The sequence below is a fragment of the Argopecten irradians genome, chromosome 7 (genome assembly GCF_041381155.1).
Source record: "Argopecten irradians isolate NY chromosome 7, Ai_NY, whole genome shotgun sequence".
In the NCBI taxonomy this organism is placed as follows: Eukaryota; Metazoa; Mollusca; class Bivalvia; order Pectinida; family Pectinidae; genus Argopecten; species Argopecten irradians.
The window spans coordinates 25,856,325-25,878,704 of NC_091140.1; the positions used below are offsets into that span (position 1 = coordinate 25,856,325).

At 33.1% G+C, this 22,380-nt stretch overlaps 1 protein-coding gene across 3 annotated transcripts; it reads left to right on the top strand.

Moving 5' to 3' along the window:
- Positions 1-7,762: 7,762 nt before the first annotated feature.
- Positions 7,763-13,924, top strand: LOC138327976 (uncharacterized). Of its 3 annotated transcripts, none has more exons than XM_069274510.1 (2): positions 7,763-7,830; positions 9,244-13,924. In XM_069274510.1, exon 2 carries the CDS (start codon positions 9,266-9,268, stop codon positions 11,447-11,449), a length of 2,184 nt encoding a protein of 727 aa, XP_069130611.1. In that variant the 5' UTR covers positions 7,763-7,830; positions 9,244-9,265; the 3' UTR covers positions 11,450-13,924. The 3 variants fall into 3 exon arrangements, with proteins under 3 accessions (XP_069130611.1, XP_069130612.1, XP_069130613.1); XM_069274511.1 differs by having other exon boundaries at positions 7,768-7,826; XM_069274512.1 differs by having other exon boundaries at positions 7,780-7,885.
- Positions 13,925-22,380: the final 8,456 nt, after the last annotated feature.

Genomic DNA, 22,380 nt, shown 5'->3' on the forward strand with positions numbered 1-22,380 from the left:
CATTGTATGTGTCTATTTCAATACCTTTTTTAACTATTTCAATATATTGTATTATCTATTTCAATACATTGTATTTGTCTATTTAAATACATTTTATGTGTCTATTTCAATACCCTTTTTTTTTTTAACTATTTCAATATATTGTATTATTTATTTCAATACCTGTGTCTATTTTAATATATTATATTGTCTATTTCAATACATTACATTGTCTATTTCAATACATTATATTGCCTTTTTCAATACCTGTGTCTATTTCAATACATTATTTTGCATATTTCAATACATTGTATTGTCTTTATTTGAATTAATTTGATTACTTATTTGATTAAGTTATTAACGGTATATAATAATAACTTGTATTTATTTGAATTTGCTATCTCCATACATTAATGTAACACTGCTTCCTAATTCATTTAAATTATCTTTTGTGGTGAATCAGGATATAATTTCAATGTTGTGTTACAGGATACTAGGGTCAAAAGCATAAACTAAATTTTATTTAATCGCAATTACAAGCATAAATCAGTTGACGATCCACAGATAACCAAATTTAACATTACTAGTGTAACATGAGCGCATTGCAACCATACAAATAAAATATAAACACGTCTGATGAGAAAAAGTAGTCACGTGTTCAGGAAAGTTGTGTTAACATAAACCATGTGTAAAAAGTTATAACAGAATCCCAAATTGTAAAATTAAATCAAATTTTATGAAGAATTTCATACATTGAACAAAAAATTTTGACAGAAAAACCGTTTGTTTGTTATTCTACAGAACACTTATTGCTATATTTCTGTTCTCTCATTGCGTAGAATCAAACTTTTCCTACATGCTGCTTGAATAAATTTGTATTGTTTTTTCCAGAGATTTCCTTGTACGTAGTTTCATTTGGTGTAAAATGTTCTTGTTTTAATAGGATTTGAAATAATTTTGTTTTATTACATATGTGGCTTTGCGCTTGTAACGTGTTTTACATATGTACTTAAAAACCTATTTTCTTTCACAAACAATTACGTCAGTCAACTTTACGTTAACGGTGTATGCTGATTTTGGCCAATATCAGATATTTCGACACCAGTATCATCCAATGTGTATATTATGCTAGAAAGAAAATAACATTTGATTAGAAGTAGTGATATAAATTACAAATACTGCACACACAGCGTAGTTAAAATATTAATCATCAAAGTATTTAAAAATAGATAAATGCATTTCGCTCTCATTTTGATTTTTCGGGACGTCTAATTTCTACTGACTCATGCTAGCTCAACCAAAACAAAAGCATCTCTGTGGAAACAAATGTCTTGTTAAATGATCGTGTCTATAAGGGTTTTGTATGGTATCTCCATTGAATACTGTCGATATTTGATTTTGTTTCACGGTGCTTCACAGAATAGTGCTACACCCCTTTTAATAGACCACACCTGAATAGTAAACGTGAACTTTTGACACCAAAATTGCGACGAAAAAAATTGCATAACGTTTTTTTCTTGGGTGAATATAATGATAGCATTGGATTACCTGAATGTATAATCGAATACTTGCGATTGTGATTATGAACTATATTATAGCACAGCCCAGTGTGAATAAGTTGAAAGCAATAGAAATAGACTATTGGTGAGGTCATCAGTTTAAATCTCCGTTCGAGGATCAGAACCAGTGTAGGCTTTGTTATACTACCTGTACAATACGCTTCATCTACACCAGGGGTACCGAACAAAGAAGCATCGTCAAGGTCAGCAAAAGGTCAAGGTCATTAAACGATTGTTTCACCTACAGCTGATATAAAATAGTCACCAAGGGCTCAGATTGTAGGTGAATATTATCACCTGTTTACCTGTGTTGATTAAAGAATCCATGTATTTACATTTGATCATCCTTGTGGAGACCATACCACAGACTGAATGACACTTAATTACATCAAGGTAACCAGTCAAGCACTGTTTATCGTTTCTGATTTTTATGTTTATGGTGACGTCATCATATGTCACGTGGGTTGTTTCACGGGTCGTTCGTTCAAATTTACTATTGAATTTATGTTTTGGGTATGAATCATAATCAAATCTACGTATACGGAAACAGATTATGTAAGCATGTAAAAACATCCTTTCATGTTCCTACAACGCGAGAGATAATGCATATAATTTACCAATGTTGTTGTTCCGTTGCCATTCATACAACTGTAGTCTCAGTTGCAAACTGAACAAAAGTTCAATGATTGCAATAATATTTGGTACAGAAATGATATAGTAATTTCGAGAAATTCTATATTGAGTAAACTATTCGAGGATGGAACGGCATTGCAAAGCCATCGTTCACAATCACTTAGACAATTGTGATGTCACCATGCCACTAACGTGAAAAAGCGGATGACAGTGTTTTTGGTAAGGAGGTATAGTGTGGTTGAGGTGAAACTGTAAATATATATCCTTATGATAGGGATTAATAACAAGCGGTGGTCAGATAATAAACGAGGAACCAGAGGCAGTACTAATCATTTACGGACAACAGCTGACAACGATTACTATAGCAATGGTTTATTATTGGATAAAGTTCTATCTTTGTTATATGTCTATTTTCATTATATTTCCATGTGTGGCTCTGCTGTGAAATATTTTGGTATGTATGCTGATGCTTGCATTTGATAGATAGCTTATGATTTTGTTTAGTTTCTTTAGTCTTCTAAACATAGCGCAATCTGTTTTAGGTTGATTTTTTTGTTATCGTTTTCACATATTCGGAAATGGTTCTCTGAATTAACTTTTGTCATGTATAAAGATATTTAGATTTATATTTAGAACATATTCTTGTTGACTTTTATTTCTTCATACATATAATTATTTTGATTTTTTTATAGTTTTTACAGTTAATCACATTAGATTCTTTACCTAGTGTTTGTTTTGGATATAATCTTATACTGTAAAGTTGTTTAATTTCACGGTGTTAAAATTTCACGTTTTTCAATCTAGAACTTATTCGCAGAGTATAAAATTCGCGCTTTTCTCAGCTCATGTTTGCATTACTTTTCTCTGATGGTTTGAAAGAAATCCCGAATATAGCAAAATCCCCACGAAATAAAAGTACTTTACAGTAAGCTTAATTTTCAACAGGGACTTAAATGTTTGATACAATTCCACTGTACAGTAGAAAGAAGATGTTTTACCTTTACAAAATATTAATTTAATGGCGTTAGGGGATATGTCATTGATTGATTTTGTGTGTTGACACCCACCTGCCCGAAACACAGCTATTATGTTTTTTTAAAGTAAATATTTTCAGTGCAAAATGTAGAATAGATGTTGAAACTTTTGAGGTTTCATTCCCTTTTAGAACTTGAAGTGATTTATGAGTTTTATTTTCGTCCTAAATAAGGAGTGATGCCCTTAAGTTTAAATTTCCTTAAAAATAGAACAATGTTGACACAAGGTTTATTTTCTTGTTATTTGATGGCCATTGGGTTGGACCGATACTTTCGATTTGTTTTCATTTCGTCTTAAAGCGGATTTACGCTTTGATTTTTATATGTCTATAGCTTTGGCTTTCATCTGAGTTCTCTTTTTTTGTAACTATTGAGTTGGTTAATAGCTTTGATGTTAAAATATTTAAGATGATAGGTAATTTGAGTTTTAGGTCACCTAAGACGAAGTGGGGGCGGGCCAAAAGGGGTCAAATAGGCTAAAATTTCAAAAATCTTCTTCTGAATTAACAGATACTCTTCTTAGATTGGAAGGCCTTAAGGCTCTTTACAAAAATTGTGAATTTCATGGCCTTCGGATTTCAGATTTTTCCCTGAAGAGGGGGTCAAATTGACTATAGTTTATATAGGAAACACATATTCATAAACATTATTTGCTTTGTTTTCATAGGTAATTAGTCAAACTGGGTTAGAATTATTAGCCTGAGAAAGCATTTTAACAATATATTCATATTTTTCCTGGCCGACCTAAGGGGCCAGAGGGGCGGGGCCAAAAGGTGTCAAATTTGTTAACTTTTCAAAAATCTTTATCCTGAATTCACAGATTCGATGGAAACAATACTCTTCATAGATTGACCCCCAGGGATCAGAGGAGCGGGGCCAAAATGGGTCAAAACGGCTAAAATTTCAAAAATCGAAATATCTTCATAATTTCAAAAATCGAAATATCTTCATAGATTAAAAAGTGAAATTTATAAAATCACTGACACTGACTGACTTCTAGTTTGGTTTTGTTGTTTAACGTTGGCAAAGCCAATTGGAATTTTAAGCATAAGGTTTGGTAACATAATACACTATCAAAATGAAAAACAAAAAATAAAAATTCTAATACGAAGGTTCAACTTTAAAGTTTATTCAAATTTGTAAATACTTTTTATAAAATTTGAACCGACTTTGCAATGCTCTTTCTGTAGCAGCACTCAAGTGACCATCAAGGCCTCTTGGGGCTCTTGTTCATTTCGTTATACACATGGGTTGATAGTTTGACGTTGGATACAGATAATAAGGCTTCCTTATAGACAGAGCTTCGAATATCAATTTTGTTATACTGTAAAACAATTTTCTTAAGCGGTTTTTATTTTGTGATTTCAGTTTCAAAACAAATTAGCAAAGATTGATATTCGTGAACAACATTATAGAATTGTCATGGATTTCAACACAACGTATATATTAATTCACGGAATTAACCTTTCGGGAATTTACTTTAATCGCGAAATTCGCGAATATAAAGCACGCGATAGAAAATTGATTTACAGTTTGTATTACTGTAGGTGATGTTTTATTGAACAACCGTTTTATGATTGAAACTTTTTTGCAATTACATCAATTTTAGATTTCACTGTTACATCTTCGATGAATCTAAAAGCGAATAAATGATATTCTTTATTTTCACTTCCCTGCTCAGTGAATTACCGATGCATTATCTCAATATTTCTTCATTGGTGTATAAACCTCATTATGTCATTACGAATTTAGGCAAAAACCTAGCATGAACGGCGTGTAACTACCCCACATAGGATAAACTGTCTAGTCGTTGGATTATTCTGAATACAGAAAGAGATTATCTTAACAGAGAGGATAATCTAAGACAGCAAGGGTTACCTCCCGTGCTCTGTGAAACGAAGTGTGTATTGACGAATGAAATAACTTCTTGATAAGATTATTGTTCCTTAAATGGACACATGCATACAATTATGGCGGAAAGTAAGTAAAACTCTAGATTATTCTAGTTTTAGTAATAAGTCAAAATGTGTCAGATCCACAAGAGTCACACTTAGGAGACATACTGTTCAGAATAAAGATGGGTATCGAAAGTGTGTACAATAGGATATCAGAAATTCTATTTACATTTTTCTTTTACAAATTTTGTGGGATTTTTGCTATAATGTATTTCGTTAAAACAAATGAATTAGAAATAAACTAGATTATTTTTATTTCCTAATATATGTCCATATACATCTTACCGTATTTTTAATTTATCAGACATGGTCTCTAAAATTACGAGTTTCCCGAAATGTATTGAAAATAAAGAGTTAATTAATTGGTTCTCGAAAATAACCTTACCCTCGATATTTCAGAGGTTAGTATAACTATCGTAATATCCATCTCTGAACGATGTCATAGTAAACAGGCTGGGGAATCGCGTGACTCAAAATGACATGTTTCATGAAAAGATGGCGAAAATCCTGCCGCTTCAGGCATATTTTCCGGGTATAAGAGCTTATGTTATCACTCAATCCTTATAATCTATCGCCTAAAACCATCTGTGTGTTGTTATTTATTGTACTGTTTACTCTCGTGTACGAAATCATAGTAGATTTGGAGAACATTTTGTAGAAAGATCATGTGATCAGCAATTTGAGCATGGATATACTTCACGGACAGAGGAAATTTTACTTACAAATCAATATTTCCTCCACATTTTCACATAATTTCACATATATTACTCGATATGATGTTGAAATATATGATTTCATTCTCAGACAGAGTAGCTGTACATTATTGTAGTCCAAATTTAATCTAAACAATACATAAATGTGGTTCTGATAAGCTTCACGGACAAAATTGTTATGGTATATTTCACGGACATATTAATAAAGTCCATAATATATTTCTATTTCATTCATTACACCCTAAAAATAGACATCCATATCTGTTCCCCATTTCCCGAAAGAAAATGTAGTCAAAATTTACGTACTTTCTCCTGATGTAATTTATATGAAAATTATTGACTTTTAAGTCGGGTTTTTTTACTTTAAGGCCAGATCATGTTTTGGATTCAAGACTGTAAAATCATTTTTAACTTTAAGCTACTCATTTTAAGTCAAAATTGAAATTGAACATTGATTTGATATAGTTTTAGATCAAAAAGTGAACATTGGTGTACACCTTGGGAGGGCAACAGTATATCAGTCATAGCACAAGCCCCTGGGGCCTTTTGAATTTTTAAAGGTATCTTACAGGTCCGCTGTCCTAATACAACAAAATGTATCTGTGTTTTGTTAAATTGTTTCGTGGGTAAAATTCAATGGTAGCTCTAACAGGACCTTTCATTGAAAGTTGTAACAACAGTTAATCACAAGATCAACCCATTAGGCTCCTAAAATGATGAACAGTTACGATGCAGACTTAAGATAGACTGAAAAACTAGATATATAAATTTGTTTGGATAATAATTAAAAAGAAGGAGATTAGAACCAAGTTTTCTGGTAGAAAAAAAGTTTTTCTCCTTATAAAACTTTCTATTTACAAACCAAGACAAAGTACGGATACTGTTTTTTCAGTGTAATGGGATTGAACTGGGTCGATCGTCAGTAACCAAATAGAGCACCCTGCTGGTGTTCGAAAGTTCTTTGTTCGAACCCCGTGCCTACCTGGATTTGTACTCTTACACTTCTAAAATATAACTTCCGGTCACTCGATTTGTCGGTCTTCGGCTAGTGTCCAGAGGTCCCGGGTTCGAACCACGGTCTTTGCGCTATATTTTCTTCACTCCTGTTTTATCTCAAAAGAGCCACACACAGACAAGTAACACATTAGACACATCGATATATATATACAATTTAAAAGACCTATGAATAAAGCAGAACTACGGAGCCCCTGACTGACGTGCCACACACTTATCTTATTTTGTTTTATCGAAATAGCATTTCGTTATATCGAAAATCTATTTCGTTTTATTGTAATATTATTTCGTTAAAACAAAATTTTAACGAAATATTATATCGTTTTATCGAAATATTATTTCATTTTAACAAAATATTATTTCGTTAAAACAAATGTTAATCTGTTTTAGCGAAATATTATTTCGTTTTATCGAAATGTTATTTCGTTGCTGCGAAATGTTATTTCGTTTTATCGAATTTTATGACTGACGTCTTAATTACCGAGGATTTTTAAATGCTTGTAATGACAGCAACTTAAGACGTTATGCTCGTCTTCATACACTAGAGAATTATGTAGAAATTTGTTTGTTGGACTACCAAATGTAACGTTTTGTTCTTAGAATCAAATGCATGCTATAATCTGTATATAACTGTTTATCTTATCATTTTTATGTATTGGCTTACGTTCTGGAATAATTCCTGATGGTCCCCAAAAATTCGTTATAGGCAAAGTTGACTGATAAAACGAAATAAAATAAATGTGTGGCATGTCAGTCAAGGGGATCCATACAAAACAATTTGGTATTTTCTAACAAAAGCTTATATCACTCTTGCTACGGAAAGTCATCCTGTCCGATATCCCCTGCTGTGACAGCCAATCAAAATACATTATAACCAAAGATCCACTCGAGTGACGAAACGATTCATAAAACCAGACACCGCCATTGTACTGCTGGTCGGTAGGTAAGACATTTACTTATGTGTAATATTGGTCCACATCAGGATTGATGATAATTAGGTAATTTACTATTTATGTTTTAACAGCGTCGTATAAAATTAACATATAATTTGTTCTTGTTTACAAGATGTAGGCCTGCCGGGTGTGTAGCGGGTGAATGATATAGAAAAGGATGTAAAATAACACCGTAGTTTAGGGTGGGAAAAGTATATTTAAACAACAACTGTTTCTTCTTCTTGTAAACGTTAGAGTTTATGTACATATGTGACAACTGTAATAATGCATTGTTGGGAATAACAAAATGATCATCGATTTTCCACTATGTCAATGTTGATTTTCTTACATTAACAATGTGATAGAAATAACTCTCCTTTCGCCATTTTCCTAAATGTTGTAGAACTTGTTTTATCCAATGGTATGCGACACATACAGATGACATTATATATAATTACGCTGCGGAGATCACTCATGTTTCAGTTTTTTGGTTAATCATGAATTGTCCCGTATATATGCCACTACTCGGTACCCTATCGACTTACCATCCTACTGACACTACATGTACAGATCCTATTTCCCCACTAGTATGGTGTATGGTATCATTTTCACTTCTAGTTTTATGTCAAGGTGACTGAGTATCATTCCTTTATGTTCTTATGATCAGAAAATATATACAGTATATAACCACTCGTGTAGTTAGATGATAAAAAGTATCTTAAAATCGTCTGGAAAATTATCTTTATTTCATTTAATGTAACTACACAGTGTTTTGACGCGAAAACAACGCAGAATTTTGCAATTCCGGATATCACTATATATACTTGTTATATGACTTTTCTTATGCATGAAATGAGCACAAATTTAAGATACTTTTGATCACATAACTACAACAACCTACTTTTCAAAGTACGATCGAAAGTGGTACTTTTGCAAAAAAAAACCCACTCCAATTACAATTGGCTGAGTAAACATTCTTTTTATAAGTTTAAGAAGAGATTCATGAGACATGTAAAACGTTCCTAGGTACTACTAAAATCAGCAAACAATTTTGCTTTTATGTAACCCTGGAATAGAACAAAAGATTCCTACATATATCTTTAAAAGTCATAAAAGATGTTCATACAATATAAACATAGTAACGTATTGGTTACATCCGCTTACATTCTCCATAAGATCGTTCCATATGAAAGTTAGTATGTCTTGTAATACATATCCTTAATATTTGTTTGAATTCAAACGTAAATCTATGTCATTATGATATTGCGATCATGAAGACTGAATGAAAATGATACATATAAATGCTAAATACATAGATTAATGCGGTCTTCTTTATAGAGATATTCGTCATACAAATGATTTCCCTTTTTATTAACTGAGATTCGTTAACATTAATCATACTCACTATTTTTCTCCATTTTAAGGTGGTGACATATTATTGCCAGGATGGGATGTTTCCTCCTCCTGATCCTCATCTCCATGGCGACATTGTCCATCCAGTCAGACTTCAGTTTACAGATGAACAGTCTGTCAGAAGGGGTAGTCTCTGTGGAAAGTAGCACTGAGGAATGTATTATATCGTTAACAACGGAGACAGTGAACCGGATACACGAGTTAAAGAAAGATCTCAAACGGGGGAAATTTGAAATTCTTGTCGTGCATTTACAAATTCTAACGAACCAAACGAGGAATATGTCCGACATTGTTTGGACTATGTCAAAACCAGAGGGAATATCTCATACCGCGGAGGACCATTTCGTGATGACTTCATACCTCCAGAAATCGACAAAGGTAGAATATATCCAGGCCAATATGTCTTGTCTCCACATATCCCTTAATGAAACCTTACGTTTCGCTTCAAACTTTGGGGATATTTTTGAAATCTTGGGCGGTCTACACAGCGGCGAACATTCCTGTAACGAAACCGGCAACTGTACTGAAACCTGTGGTAAGGCTGTGGACGAGCCGCTGCTGATCAACCTGACCTACCTGTGGATAGTCATCATATTACTCTATAGCCCCAACCTTGTGTACGTTCTTTATGATGCTCTACATATAAAAGAGGACAACCTTACCCACTACCACACGAAGGACTGTCCCTACAGCTTGAAAAGGTTCCTCCTTCACGTTTCCTATTATATGGTGATCTGCTGCCCATTTTTTAAGAAACATGTCAAAGGTCGCCCAGTTATTCGGACTATTTTGATTTTATGGGTTGTTGGTATGCTGTTTCAGACACTCCACGTATGTCTTCAGATGTCCAATTTATCCTCCAAGTTAGCCTATAAAGAGCTCGATGAGTGGATGTACAGATCCCTTACAAAGGAAGCGCGCTACCGGATATATGGGGCTACAGTTATCATAGGGATTATCATTATAATTCTACTCCTCCAACTCATGCCAACCGACACGTACAAAAAACTTTTGGACGACCCCTTCATATTCATTGCTTCATCCACCGGTACATCCAATAACTTTTTTGTGAAGAAATCGAAATTAAAACTTTTTCTGAAACACGAGGAAAAGAAACAGCTGAAAGACGGTCAAACTATGGTCGCTATGCATGCTGAACGGTTTATGCTCATTTTAAATCATCGTTTCTGGTTTTTCGTACTAAAAGAATCGTTTTCTGGTTTAATATTCAGAAACAAACTTACCTGTTTGAATTGCGCTGTGTTTTTACCTGTCTTTGTTATGTGTTTATTGTTTTTTGCGCTGAATATCGCGGCGAACGTGCTATGGGGAGTCTATCCTTTGTTCGGCCTATTTCTATCGTGTTTAACTTTAGTCGACTCTTGGTCAGAGCTTTTTCGTATTTGCTTCCTTGCAGTTTATTTCGGGTTTTTCGTGATGGTTATTCTTGGCAATAACCTGGTGTTTGCCTTTAATATCACAATATATACAACAATGTATACTCTTCCATGCTCTTCATTCGATGATTTAGCAAAGTATTTCATGGTGTTTCCAATTCTGATATATTTTTGTTTTTACTGGAGAAAATTCATATGCTCATATAAGACAATGCTAGATTTTATGTTTAAGATAAAAGCAGATCTTAATACCGACAATGAAAGCAACGCAGAACGTGATCATCACGAGCGCAGGTCTAGTCATGGTAACCTGACCAAACCGGAAGTGACGAAAACAATCTCAATTGAAGAATTCGATTTTGTTTGCGGTGAATGTTCACCTGTCAGGAAGAAAGTGCTAAATCTTATGATAAAGATAATGATGACGGGGATCTTCATGCTGCTCACATTGACCATTTTGTTTTTAAGAAAAGAGATCGACAGTTTTTCGAAAGCTGCAAAAACGGTTGCATTTATAGTGATCATCTTGTTACCCCGAATTATAGAGAAATTGTGGACGGGCGATGAAGCAGCGACACAAGATGAACTTGAGGGCAAAATATCGAAAGCTGTTTGTCATTGGAGGACTGATAAAGGTCTAAAAAGGAAGGATGTCTGTGACGTAAAGGTCGACAATGTCAACTGTACATGGTGGAAGTTTTGTGTGGACCGTAAGAACGATTCAGACAATGAACACAACAACGAAAAGAAATATACACTTAAGGAATGTTCTGTTAGGCTAAGCATGCTTAACGAAGGAGTGGGAGGTCAAGATACGTGATATTTAAGGGTAGGATATTGGCCTTACTTCATCATACTGGTTTGTCTTTTTAGAATGTAACATTGCAACAGTTGTAAGGTTACTTTGGTGGTCATTTACTCTATCATATTGAGCATAAAATAATGTTATTATATAATAAATCAAGCATTGGTCAAGAACACAAAACAAAAATGTCAAACAGTTTCGGTATTTTTTTAATTCTGAAAGCAGGTATAATTTTGCAGTACAATTAATGCCTCCTAAGTCAGCTATAAACATTCTTTAAAAATTGCGTTATCTGTCTACCATTAAACTGTCTAAAACTAGTTATTTAAATTTGAAATGTCTTGTCTAGTACATCTTTAGCTATAGTATTGGTTTATTGTTGCCGTATATTAAAAGTAGGAGTGCCATGTATCTTTTATGATGCCGCTCTTATATATCTGTGTTCCTTTTACAATATTAGCAGTATGAGTGTTATGGATCTTTTGTAACACTGTGAAACAATGGATTTTGGTGGGGGGTTAATTTTCGTGGATTTCGTGTTTTGACCAAAATCAAAATTACGTCCCCACGAAAATTGATCTTTTGAATGAAACATATTATACATTATACAAGTGTTGGTAAGTTTATGTATTGATAGGATGATTTGTACCTCACTGCATGAAGTCTATTTCAGGGAGTAGTATAGCAAGTTCAGAGTAGGACAGAATAGCTCAAACTAAAATAGTTTTCAAAATTTGGTAACCAATATCATAGACATATACCAACAGATAATGGATTGAATTCTATCCTAAAATTATCAATGTTACACGATAATTGTTTCATGAATACCTGTAAAAACACCGGTTGAGTACCTACTCCAGCTTGTGGTTGTAACTGTGTTGTATGGTCGAGCATAGTTCCGCTCGAGCGATCACGCAGTACAGGTGACAGTGTCGACTGAGTATTTTAACAGTGATGTGTAAGGTCTTCTTCACGAATTTCAGTGCCAACGAAATTGTAAAAGTACTGTTGTTATGTATCTGTGGTCACTTTACAATATTAGCAGTGTGGAAGTTTCGATATTTTTGTATGTTGACCATGGCCATGGTGAAGTATGAGTGTATATATGAGCGAGTGATATTATAGAATGTTAAATACTTTAATTACCTGTGAATGCTAATTGTTATGTAATGAATTGTCGTGTTGTGCACGTGGCTACCGGAAGGGCCACATATCTATATATATTCTACTTTCACTTTCAGTTCTATCCTTTGTTTCTATTGGTTGTTTCTAAACTATCCTTTCATTGGACCGGGAAACTATAAAAGAGCGTGTCTCCTTCTCTTTCGTCAGTCTGTAGAAGCTTTCCTGCCTGAGCAGACTCACTCTTCTCTCTCTCTCTCTCGTTGTTGTCTCTATGTGTAGAGTGTGTGTTCGTTGTCGGGAGTAGCTATGTATTAGCTGACCTGTCAGTGGTGTATTGTGCACGTGCAATGTTGTAGTTTGTCATACGCTGTATGAGCGGGGCTTTGTGTCATGTATATATATTATGCGTCTTTCTACATGTTTGTATATAATAAATATCATTCGAATGTATTTCTGTTGTTCGTTGTAATTGCTTCACGGAACCCCAAATAGAACCTGGGTAGACGAGGTCACTCCTCCTACAGCAGTATGAGTGTCATGGATATTTTGTAATACTGTTGTTACATGTATGTATCTGTGTCCCCTTTACAATATTAGCAGTATGAGTGTCATTGATCTTTTGTAATACTGTTGTTATGTATCTGTGTCCTCTTTACAATATTAGCAGTATGAGTGTCATGGATATTTTGTAATACTGTTGTTACGTAATTGTGGTCACTTTACAATATTAGCAGTATGAGTGTCATGGATCTTTTGTAATACTGTTGTTACGTAATTGTGGTCACTTTACAATATTAGCAGTATGAGTGTTATTGATCTTTTTTAATACTGTTGTTACATGTATGTATCTGTGTCCCCTTTACAATATTAGCAGTATGAGTGTCATGGATCTTTTGTAATTCTGTTGTTATGTAATTGTGGTCACTTTACAATATTAGCAGTATGAGTGTCATGGATCTTTTGTAATACTGTTGTTATGTAATTGTGGTCACTTTACAATATTAGCAGTATGAGTGTCATGGATCTTTTGTAATACTGTTGTTATGTATCTGTGGTCACTTTACAATATTAGCAGTATGAGTGTCATGGATGTTTTTTGTAATACTGTTGTTATATATCTGTGTCCCCTTTACAATATTAGCAGTATGAGTGTCATGGATCTTTTGTAATACTGTTGTTATGTATCTGTGTCCCCTTTACAATATTAGCAGTATGAGTGTCATGGATCTTTTGTAATACTGTTGTTATATATCTGTGTCCCCTTTACAATATTAGCAGTATGAGTGTCATGGATCTTTTGTAATACTGTTGTTATATATCTGTGTCCCTTTACACTATTAGCAGTATGAGTGTCATGGATCTTTTGTAATTTGTTGTTATGTACTGTGTTCCCTTACAATATTAATGTCTTGTGTCATCGCTGTTTTGTCATTCTTGTGCATCGCTGTTATATATTTGTACGTATTAGGGAACTAATTGGTTTACTAACCAATTAACGACTATCAGAAAATTATCTGTCCTCTCTGTAATTAACTGTATATAACAGATAATTTTAATGTCCATTGTTCCCTTTACAAAAATGTTGCAGCTTTAATTTCATTAAATGTGCTTTAACTTGTTACAGTTGTTATACAGATTACTTCAAAATAATTGTTTTATTTATCATAACAGGAATTGTTTTAATTATTAGAGTTGTCAAATTATGTATATGTATATATATATGTCAAGCATAAGTAAACTATGGTTATTCTAATTTGTATTACAGAGTTAAGATATGTATTGGTCATAATAAAACAATGATATATTTGAAGGTGTTTACTATTGTTAGAATAACATACCATTTTATTGTATTTTATGACTTGTTCTGATTTACATTAATTTGTTGATAATTATACAAGCCAAGGCATCAAAACAATATATGAACTACATTTAATTGGGGAAACTGGATTAAATCGTTCTGAATCTAAATATAAATTGATACATGTACCATTTTATAACGTTTATCATGATTTCGTCACTATTTTTGCTGGAAAGTGAACGATAGCATGCTATTTGAAATCTTTGAGATATACCATTTTAACATTAATTTACAAATCATAAATACAATATCATGATTGGTTAAAAATGATCCACACCACACCGATTAAGTAACACATGCTATATAGCCATTCTGTTGTTCAGAATGATGACAGACGTCCACTTGACAGTTATTATATAGATTGTTATTTGTTATTATAGAGACTTAATGTTTGAAAAATATATTTTGTTTTAATTAAATACGTTTATATGCCCTGTACTCTTATTGACTTGACGGCTTGATTTATGCTTACACATTAAATGCAGCATGAAGTAAATATGTGTGCGTATGTCTTTGAATCAAATTACGATATTTGTATTTGCACTACTTAAAGGTAGCCTCTGGACTATATTGGTTATATGTAAAAAGTAGTTAAAGCTCAATAATTATGAACATTAAACCCAAATATCAAAACATATAAATATAAGATACTCAATACATAGATGATTGTCAACAGCAATGTCAGTTTATGTATCCATACAAAACAAACAAGTGTTATTTTATTATTGATGTCATCTTAAGATTTTGAATCAATTTTGACACCCAGTGTGCTCCACTGCCGACAGATCATAAACGATACCCATCGTAAAACAATAATTTATGTTTACTCGTGTACATGTATACCTTATTACACAAACATTATATATGAAATTATGATTCATTCTCACTTAGCCAACATTCTGAAATTTACCTTATTATCTGGCCAACATGTCAAGTTTTACACCTGAGTGAGTTTCAGCTATAGTTTGTTCTTACGTTCTATGATAGGAAATATTTATAAAATAGACAAATTGAAGATTAAATGGATTTGTGTAGGAAAGTTTTAGTTTTTAAACTTACATTTTCAGGTAAAAAATAGAAATATATTAATTAATAATTCGATTAAAACTTTTTTCAAATTATCAATAACGGAACCTACATTTCAAGATGGTAACTCATTTCTTTGTTTTACAAAATGATCAATTTAGAAAAGAAAACAAATAAAATGTATGATTTCCAATTTTAATTCTAAAAATAGTGTCTTCTGTTAATTATAAATATGCTTGATAGCCTTTCTATAGAACTGGTACATATAATTAGATGTTATTTGCATTAATTACTATCAATGCTGTTTTATCATTGTTAATTAGGCTGTTTGAGCAATAATGGTACATGTTTTCCTAATATATGAGATACATGTAAGTGTTGTTATAATTAATTAATCGAAATAGTTAATTCTTACGTTAGTAGTGTTTTGAATTATTGATGTGAAATATGGGGATTTCATAAAGCTCCTGACATTGAAAAGGTGCAAAGCAGTTTCTTTAAAAGAGTACTTGGTGTGAAGTAAAACACTACTTATGCTATGGTATATATTGAACTTAGAAGAGTTTCTTTATCTATTATCAGGAAAATTAGAAATCGAAGAAAATAATCATAGCTGAATTTTTCAGTCGAGATTGGAATTAAACAATTGTGGTTTTGGCTATACATATGATTTCGAATCGTTTCTTAAATCTGATTCTAATCTATTTAAACTCAAATTAGAAGATCTTTTTAGACAGGAATGTATGCGGTTGATAAATTATTCATCTAAAGGAAATTTATTCAAACATCTTATTTTTGTCAACCTTATTCAAATAAATCTTTAGACATTAAAGTTAAGAGAAACATATCTAAATTCCGATTATCTGCACATGATTTGAATATAGAGAGGGGAAGATACAGGAATATACCTAGGAATCAAAGAATATGTTCATTTTGTAATGATGATATTGAAGATGAATTCCATTTCGTTATAAAATGTTAGGTGTATGAAGATTAAATTTTATAAAACCATATTATGTCAGAAATCCTAGCTTGTTGAAGTAAATTCAATTATTAAATACACAAAATGTAAAGGAATTAAATAATTTGGGTAAATATATTTCTTTTGCTTTAGAAAGAAGAAAAATGCTGTCAGGTTAAGACCAAAAATTGTTACTGTCTCTCTCTCTATACTACAAAAGATGTAGAATTTAATGGGTTTTTATTTTTATTTTATCTCACTGACTACATTTGCAGTAAAGAACTGTACATGTGTTAAAATATGCACTGTGAAAAATGTGATGAAAAACATTACTAGTGCTGCTTCCTGATGACCTTAGGTGGAAATAATTTCAAAATAGTAGCTTTATTCTCACTATATCTCTGTAGTTACTTTTAATATCCATTCTGTTTTATATTTATTTGTAAATTAAATAACTAAAAAAATAGTAGCTATGTTCAAAATGTCATTACTTTTTTGTCCATTCTGATATCTATTTATTCAAAAATGTTATTTATTTAACTAATGTATTTTAAAGTAGTAGTAGCTATGTTCAAAATGTAATAAGTTTTTTTGTCCATTCTGATATATATTCATTAAAAACTCTTAACATAAAGTACAAACCCGTAAAAGTTGGAAGTTTTATGAAACAGTCTATAACTTTACCTGTAATTATCTGCTATTGTTCTATCTTTCACACCTAGTCTCACCTTGCCAACAAAATACCTTACCTGTATGGTGTGTTCTTGTTTCTCCCACTTTTTTATGATAACATACATGTAGGGGCAGTTATGTTGTGACAGCAGTTAAAGGGACAATTCAGTCTAAGAGAACATTAAACTTTGTACATATATCGGAAAAAAACCAGTTCTAATGGAAATTAAATCAGTCGGTTTTACTGTGATATGCTTGAAAAGCCCATGGTTGTGACATGTGTGTAGATGTTCAAACTCGCTCGCTGTCCGCCATTACACATTGTGGTCGAACTTCTTGTATGTCGAACCCTGTCCCTTGCTCGTAGAGTAATGCAACTTTTGTCTAGAACTGCTCAAATCGCTCTGACAGTAGTGTGTTTACCTTATTAGGTGAATTGTCTTGCCTAAAAATCATTTTATTACCTTTTCAGTGGTTATGTAATTTATTTGTTTATCGTGCGTGACTTTGGCTCGGGTATAAAATACTTAACAATGTCTTGGAATTTGTCAATGTTTTACGTTACATGTTTCATAAAAAATGTAGAACAATACATTTATACTATATTTTGCTTCTTGGTTAAATAAAAGAATTATCTTGAGTGAATTGTCCTTTTAAAGTTGTATGGTCTATAACTTTCGCTCTTTTTGTCATAGTGAAAACTGTTTAAGTGTTATACATATTTTTCTCCGTCTGTCTGAGGTTTAAACTTTCTAATTTTACCACTTTTTATAAATTTGCAGCACTGGAAGTATCTTTAATTATAAAAGTAAAAAATCATTTTAACGTGTACACGTGAAAAATAGGCTCGAAAGATACCGAATTATTCCGAACTCTTCCGAACATCGTCGCGAAGTAAAACGAGAGTTGTGAAACCAAGAGAAAATATCAACTATTTTTCATAAACAAAATATGTGGTCGACCTCATCAGACTCTATCTACAAAGAAAATAATGCTCGAACATTACAATATTTGATACACACAACATTTTACGGTAATGTGTAAATTGGATGTTTCAAATACTCAATCTGTGGACATATACTAGCATGATTTGCTCACAGGGGGCCAACTCAATGAAAATGGATGTTGTCATACATTTTTTGTTTTTGGAGGATGGACTGATGAGTATATATGACAGTCATGTGATTTTTTTTTTAAAAAATACGAGATTTGAAAAATTATTAAAAAATCGGGATATGAGAAAGGGACGACAGTCGCCATATTGGATTTTTTACCCCCACCTCGATTAAAGTTAATTTTTTCACAATAGTATACCTTTTTTCCTAGAGTCATAGTCACGCATCAGTCCTCCGATAATCACACATACCATGCAAAAGCATATAAACGATGTCTATATAGTCAAACGCAGTATTTTAATCCCAAATTACCGGTGCTTTCTGACTTGTGACATCGAAAGCAACGTCCTAGTAAAGAGCGACTAGAGTGACTTCCCCTGCAGTGTAATTCAATTGGTTTAAAGGTAGGTTTCGCCCAATGAAATATAAAGACTACGAAATTGAAATTTATCCTATACATAGATATAATCTTCAGATCATTTTCAATGCATACAGCGAACGGTATGGGTGGTCAGTTGCCTAGCTTGACCAGGAAAATACTCCTCTAAAAATAGAGCGAAGCCAAGCTTTACATAGAACATGACGTATTTTTTCCAAAACGAGGCCGCAGCAACAAACGGAAGCGTGCAACAAAATGTCAAATAGAAGTGACAGTCTTGCCACGGCATGCTTAGTTAAAAAACAACAACAACAAATCGAAGTGCGAGGGACTGTTTATACATATCATGTAATCTAAAACACTTCATGTTACTTACATACGCTCGCTAACTCTGTACACCAAATATACATGTAGTTAGTCTGCGGTTGTTTGTGCGCTGGCATATGTGTTGAAATTTAACCCACCACGTGCAATGCCGTTACACGAGTCCCAACAGATCCCGGCAAGTTCCGCTTGAGATGTGGCTTCTGTTTCTTCTATTGCTACATGTCATCTCTGAATTCAATTCCCTATAGATATCCTAGGGTGCTACCGAATCCATTATAATTTCCTCCACTTTTAGTGCGTGACAATGCGCATGCGCCAAACTTCGACAACACAATCCATCGCAGCTTCATTTGCATATTATTTTGTCTGACGGACACCGTAATAAATCAAGGATTAACTTCAATTTTGTATTCAAGACACATTTGTTCAATCTCAAACACATAAAGAAATTAAATTGAGATATTTTAATATGTGTTTTTCATCTTTTCTTCCGCTTATCGCATTTCACAAAAAAATATTTATTTGGTTGGGCGAAACCTACCTTTAATCAGAGATATTCCAATAGGTTTATTTTCGCGGAAAATTTGAATATAAAACGTATTGGAAACCCATTGAATGACACTGCAGGGTAAGTCACTCTAATCGCTATTCATTAGAACGTTGCTTTCGATGTCATAAGTCAGAAAGCGCCGGTAATTTTGGATTAAAATATTGTCATATATACTCATCAGTCCATCCTCCAAATACAAAAAATGTATGACAACATCCATTTTCATTGAGTTGGCCCCCTTGTGGATTTGCTCATATAGGCCAGAGGAAAACGGAAACAAACACATGTGTGCTTACGCTAGTTACCTGGCTCACCACGTGCAGGTCGTGTCGAACGTCAGTCACGTGATACGATTAGGAATCCGACAAAACCTGAAGTCACTGAACATGGCGGTGATTGAAGGCGCTTTATTCAAAACCAGGAATATGTGATTCCTAGATTTCGGCTCTCTTATAGGCCGACATATGCTTTTGGGGAGCTAAATCATCAAGTTACATGTCAATGTTTAAATATCAAATGTTTAAGTTACATATCGTTACAGTGAAATTAGCAGCAATACAACTTTAAAGTCTGCTTCACATATCCCTTTCCTGGATTTTACCTGTGCTCTCTCCCACATTGCCTTGATTTTACCTGTGCAGTTCTCCCACATTACCTGGATTTTACACAATGTTTTAAGTTATCTAATTTCATCATTATTTCAACAATATTTACATATCATATACCATTTTTATCAGCTAAGTCCATAGAAGACAGTTATACTTTATATAAGGAGATGTCTTATAGTTTTGAATTCTAATTTCAGAAAATATTAAGAGAGTTTTTTTTTATATAGTTTTGAATTAATACATATCAGAGAGTTAAATTATAGGACATTATTTTTATTATGCTAGCAGTATATTTTATTTATCTATTTAACTATGTGCATAATACAATAATGTGCGATTGATTAAATTATTTGATTACTCTGACTTAATTTGGCCTGTTCTCACTACTATACTTACTTATGTTAATTAACACCTGATGGCTTGGATCCATCGACTGACTACTTATTTGGTGAGTGAAGAAACAGTAATCAAATAATTAGCATACAATCTGACTTTTTTACGACGAGCCGCAGCCCTATCCCTAGTCACTTTAAACCATATAGAAAATGTCTTGTTCCACGCACTCAACGATCTTGAAGATGCTGATGTACCACACGACACCACCGTATTCACCGACTACGTCATTACACAGTGGATAGAGCGCGACCAACCACTCTGGAACCACTTTGAGACCGAGGGCCCCCGAATAACAAACCATGTAGAAGGATGGCACAACAAACTCAAGAAGAAGGTTGAACACTCCCACCCAAATATCTACAGCATCATCCGTGTGTTCTAGGAAATCCAGGCCAACAACGAGATTACACGCATCAAACACGCAGCCGGAAGATAAACCAGACCCAGAGCCAAACGGTACCGAAACATCGACAGCCTCGAGCTCCTTACCCAACTGAAGGAACGTTTGGAGACTGGCGCAATAGATTTGAGACAGTACACAGGTGCAGCATCCCATCTTCTGCATTTAGAGTGATGATAACAAACTTTCATAAGTTGTGCATCTCATTAATGTCCAGTCCGTGCTTTAGGTTTCATGTGTTGTATATGTATATATATATGTGTGTGTTTTAATTTTGATTAATTATCCCTCATTAATGTTTAGTGTAGTGCTTTAAGTTTCATATGTTGTATATATATAAATGTTTTAATTTTTACTAATCATATCTCATTAATGTTGAAGTGTAGTGCTTTAAGTTTCATAGGTTGTTTATACATGTTTTGATTTTAATTATCTCTCGTTAATGTTGAAGTGTAGTGCTTTAAGTTTCATATGTTGTATATATATAAATGTTTTAATTTTGATTAATTATCTCTTATAATTTAATGTTTTATCATATTTGACATTTTAAGATAGTGTGATAAATATGAAAACATTTGAAATGGAAATAAAATACAGAATACAAATGTAGGTATACTAACAGTTAAATAGAATTGTGACTATTTGTAAAATTACAGGTAAAAAATCTACCTGTAAATCAGTACTTTATCAGAACTGACTATAATTGGTGTGTCATTGTTCTCCAGTGTTTGTATAATTCCTTTGATCTCGAAAAAGTGGGAGAAAGAGGAACAAATCACCTGTATACCTCAAAATTCTTATATCGTCGGAGACCCACGGGTGATCGCACTACACTACGCTACACTTATCAACGTTAGTGTATATATCGCCTGGGTTACCGAGGATGACTTTCTTACAACAAACATTTAAGTAGTTATAATATTGTTAGGTTTTGTTATCATCATAACCAGAGATTTAAATAGTTATTTAAATCTGTCATTTCAGTTTGAACTTAAAAAAATATTACATTTGAAATAGAAAAGAATATTTCCATAGAACGAAAATTTGAAAAGATCAGGAAATTGCATTTCCTAAATATTACACATTTTCCCCAAACTTTTAACCTAACTTTGTATTTAACCGTAGTTCGCTATCACATATCCAAGTTATCTCCCTTGTAACACTATGACACACATATTCTATAAAAAATTACATCGATTTTTTCTTCTTCTATTTTTGGTTTCCAAAACCGAATCTCTTATGGCTATTGTGTTACGCCTCGTGTTCCAACAATAAGTCAGTCGTTTTACGTTCCATCACGCTAGAATGTTGCTTAACGTAAGTAAAGGCGATATTTATATGTAAGTAAAGACCCGTCGTCATGGCTCCAGACTGACATTTTAGCTAACCTTGTTTTACTCCAGTGATTTCACTAGTGGATGTCTAGAGTGAATGTCAAACTCCACATCATAAATCTGAGGAAATATTTCCCTTTGTTGAGTATATAGACTCTTATTGATTTTATCGCCAAAACACGGGCCTACTTTTTT

Bases quoted from the DNA above. Each gene is read 5' to 3' on its own strand.
- LOC138327976 (XM_069274510.1), top strand. From the start codon at position 9,266: ATGGGATGTTTCCTCCTCCTGATCCTCATCTCCATGGCGACATTGTCC.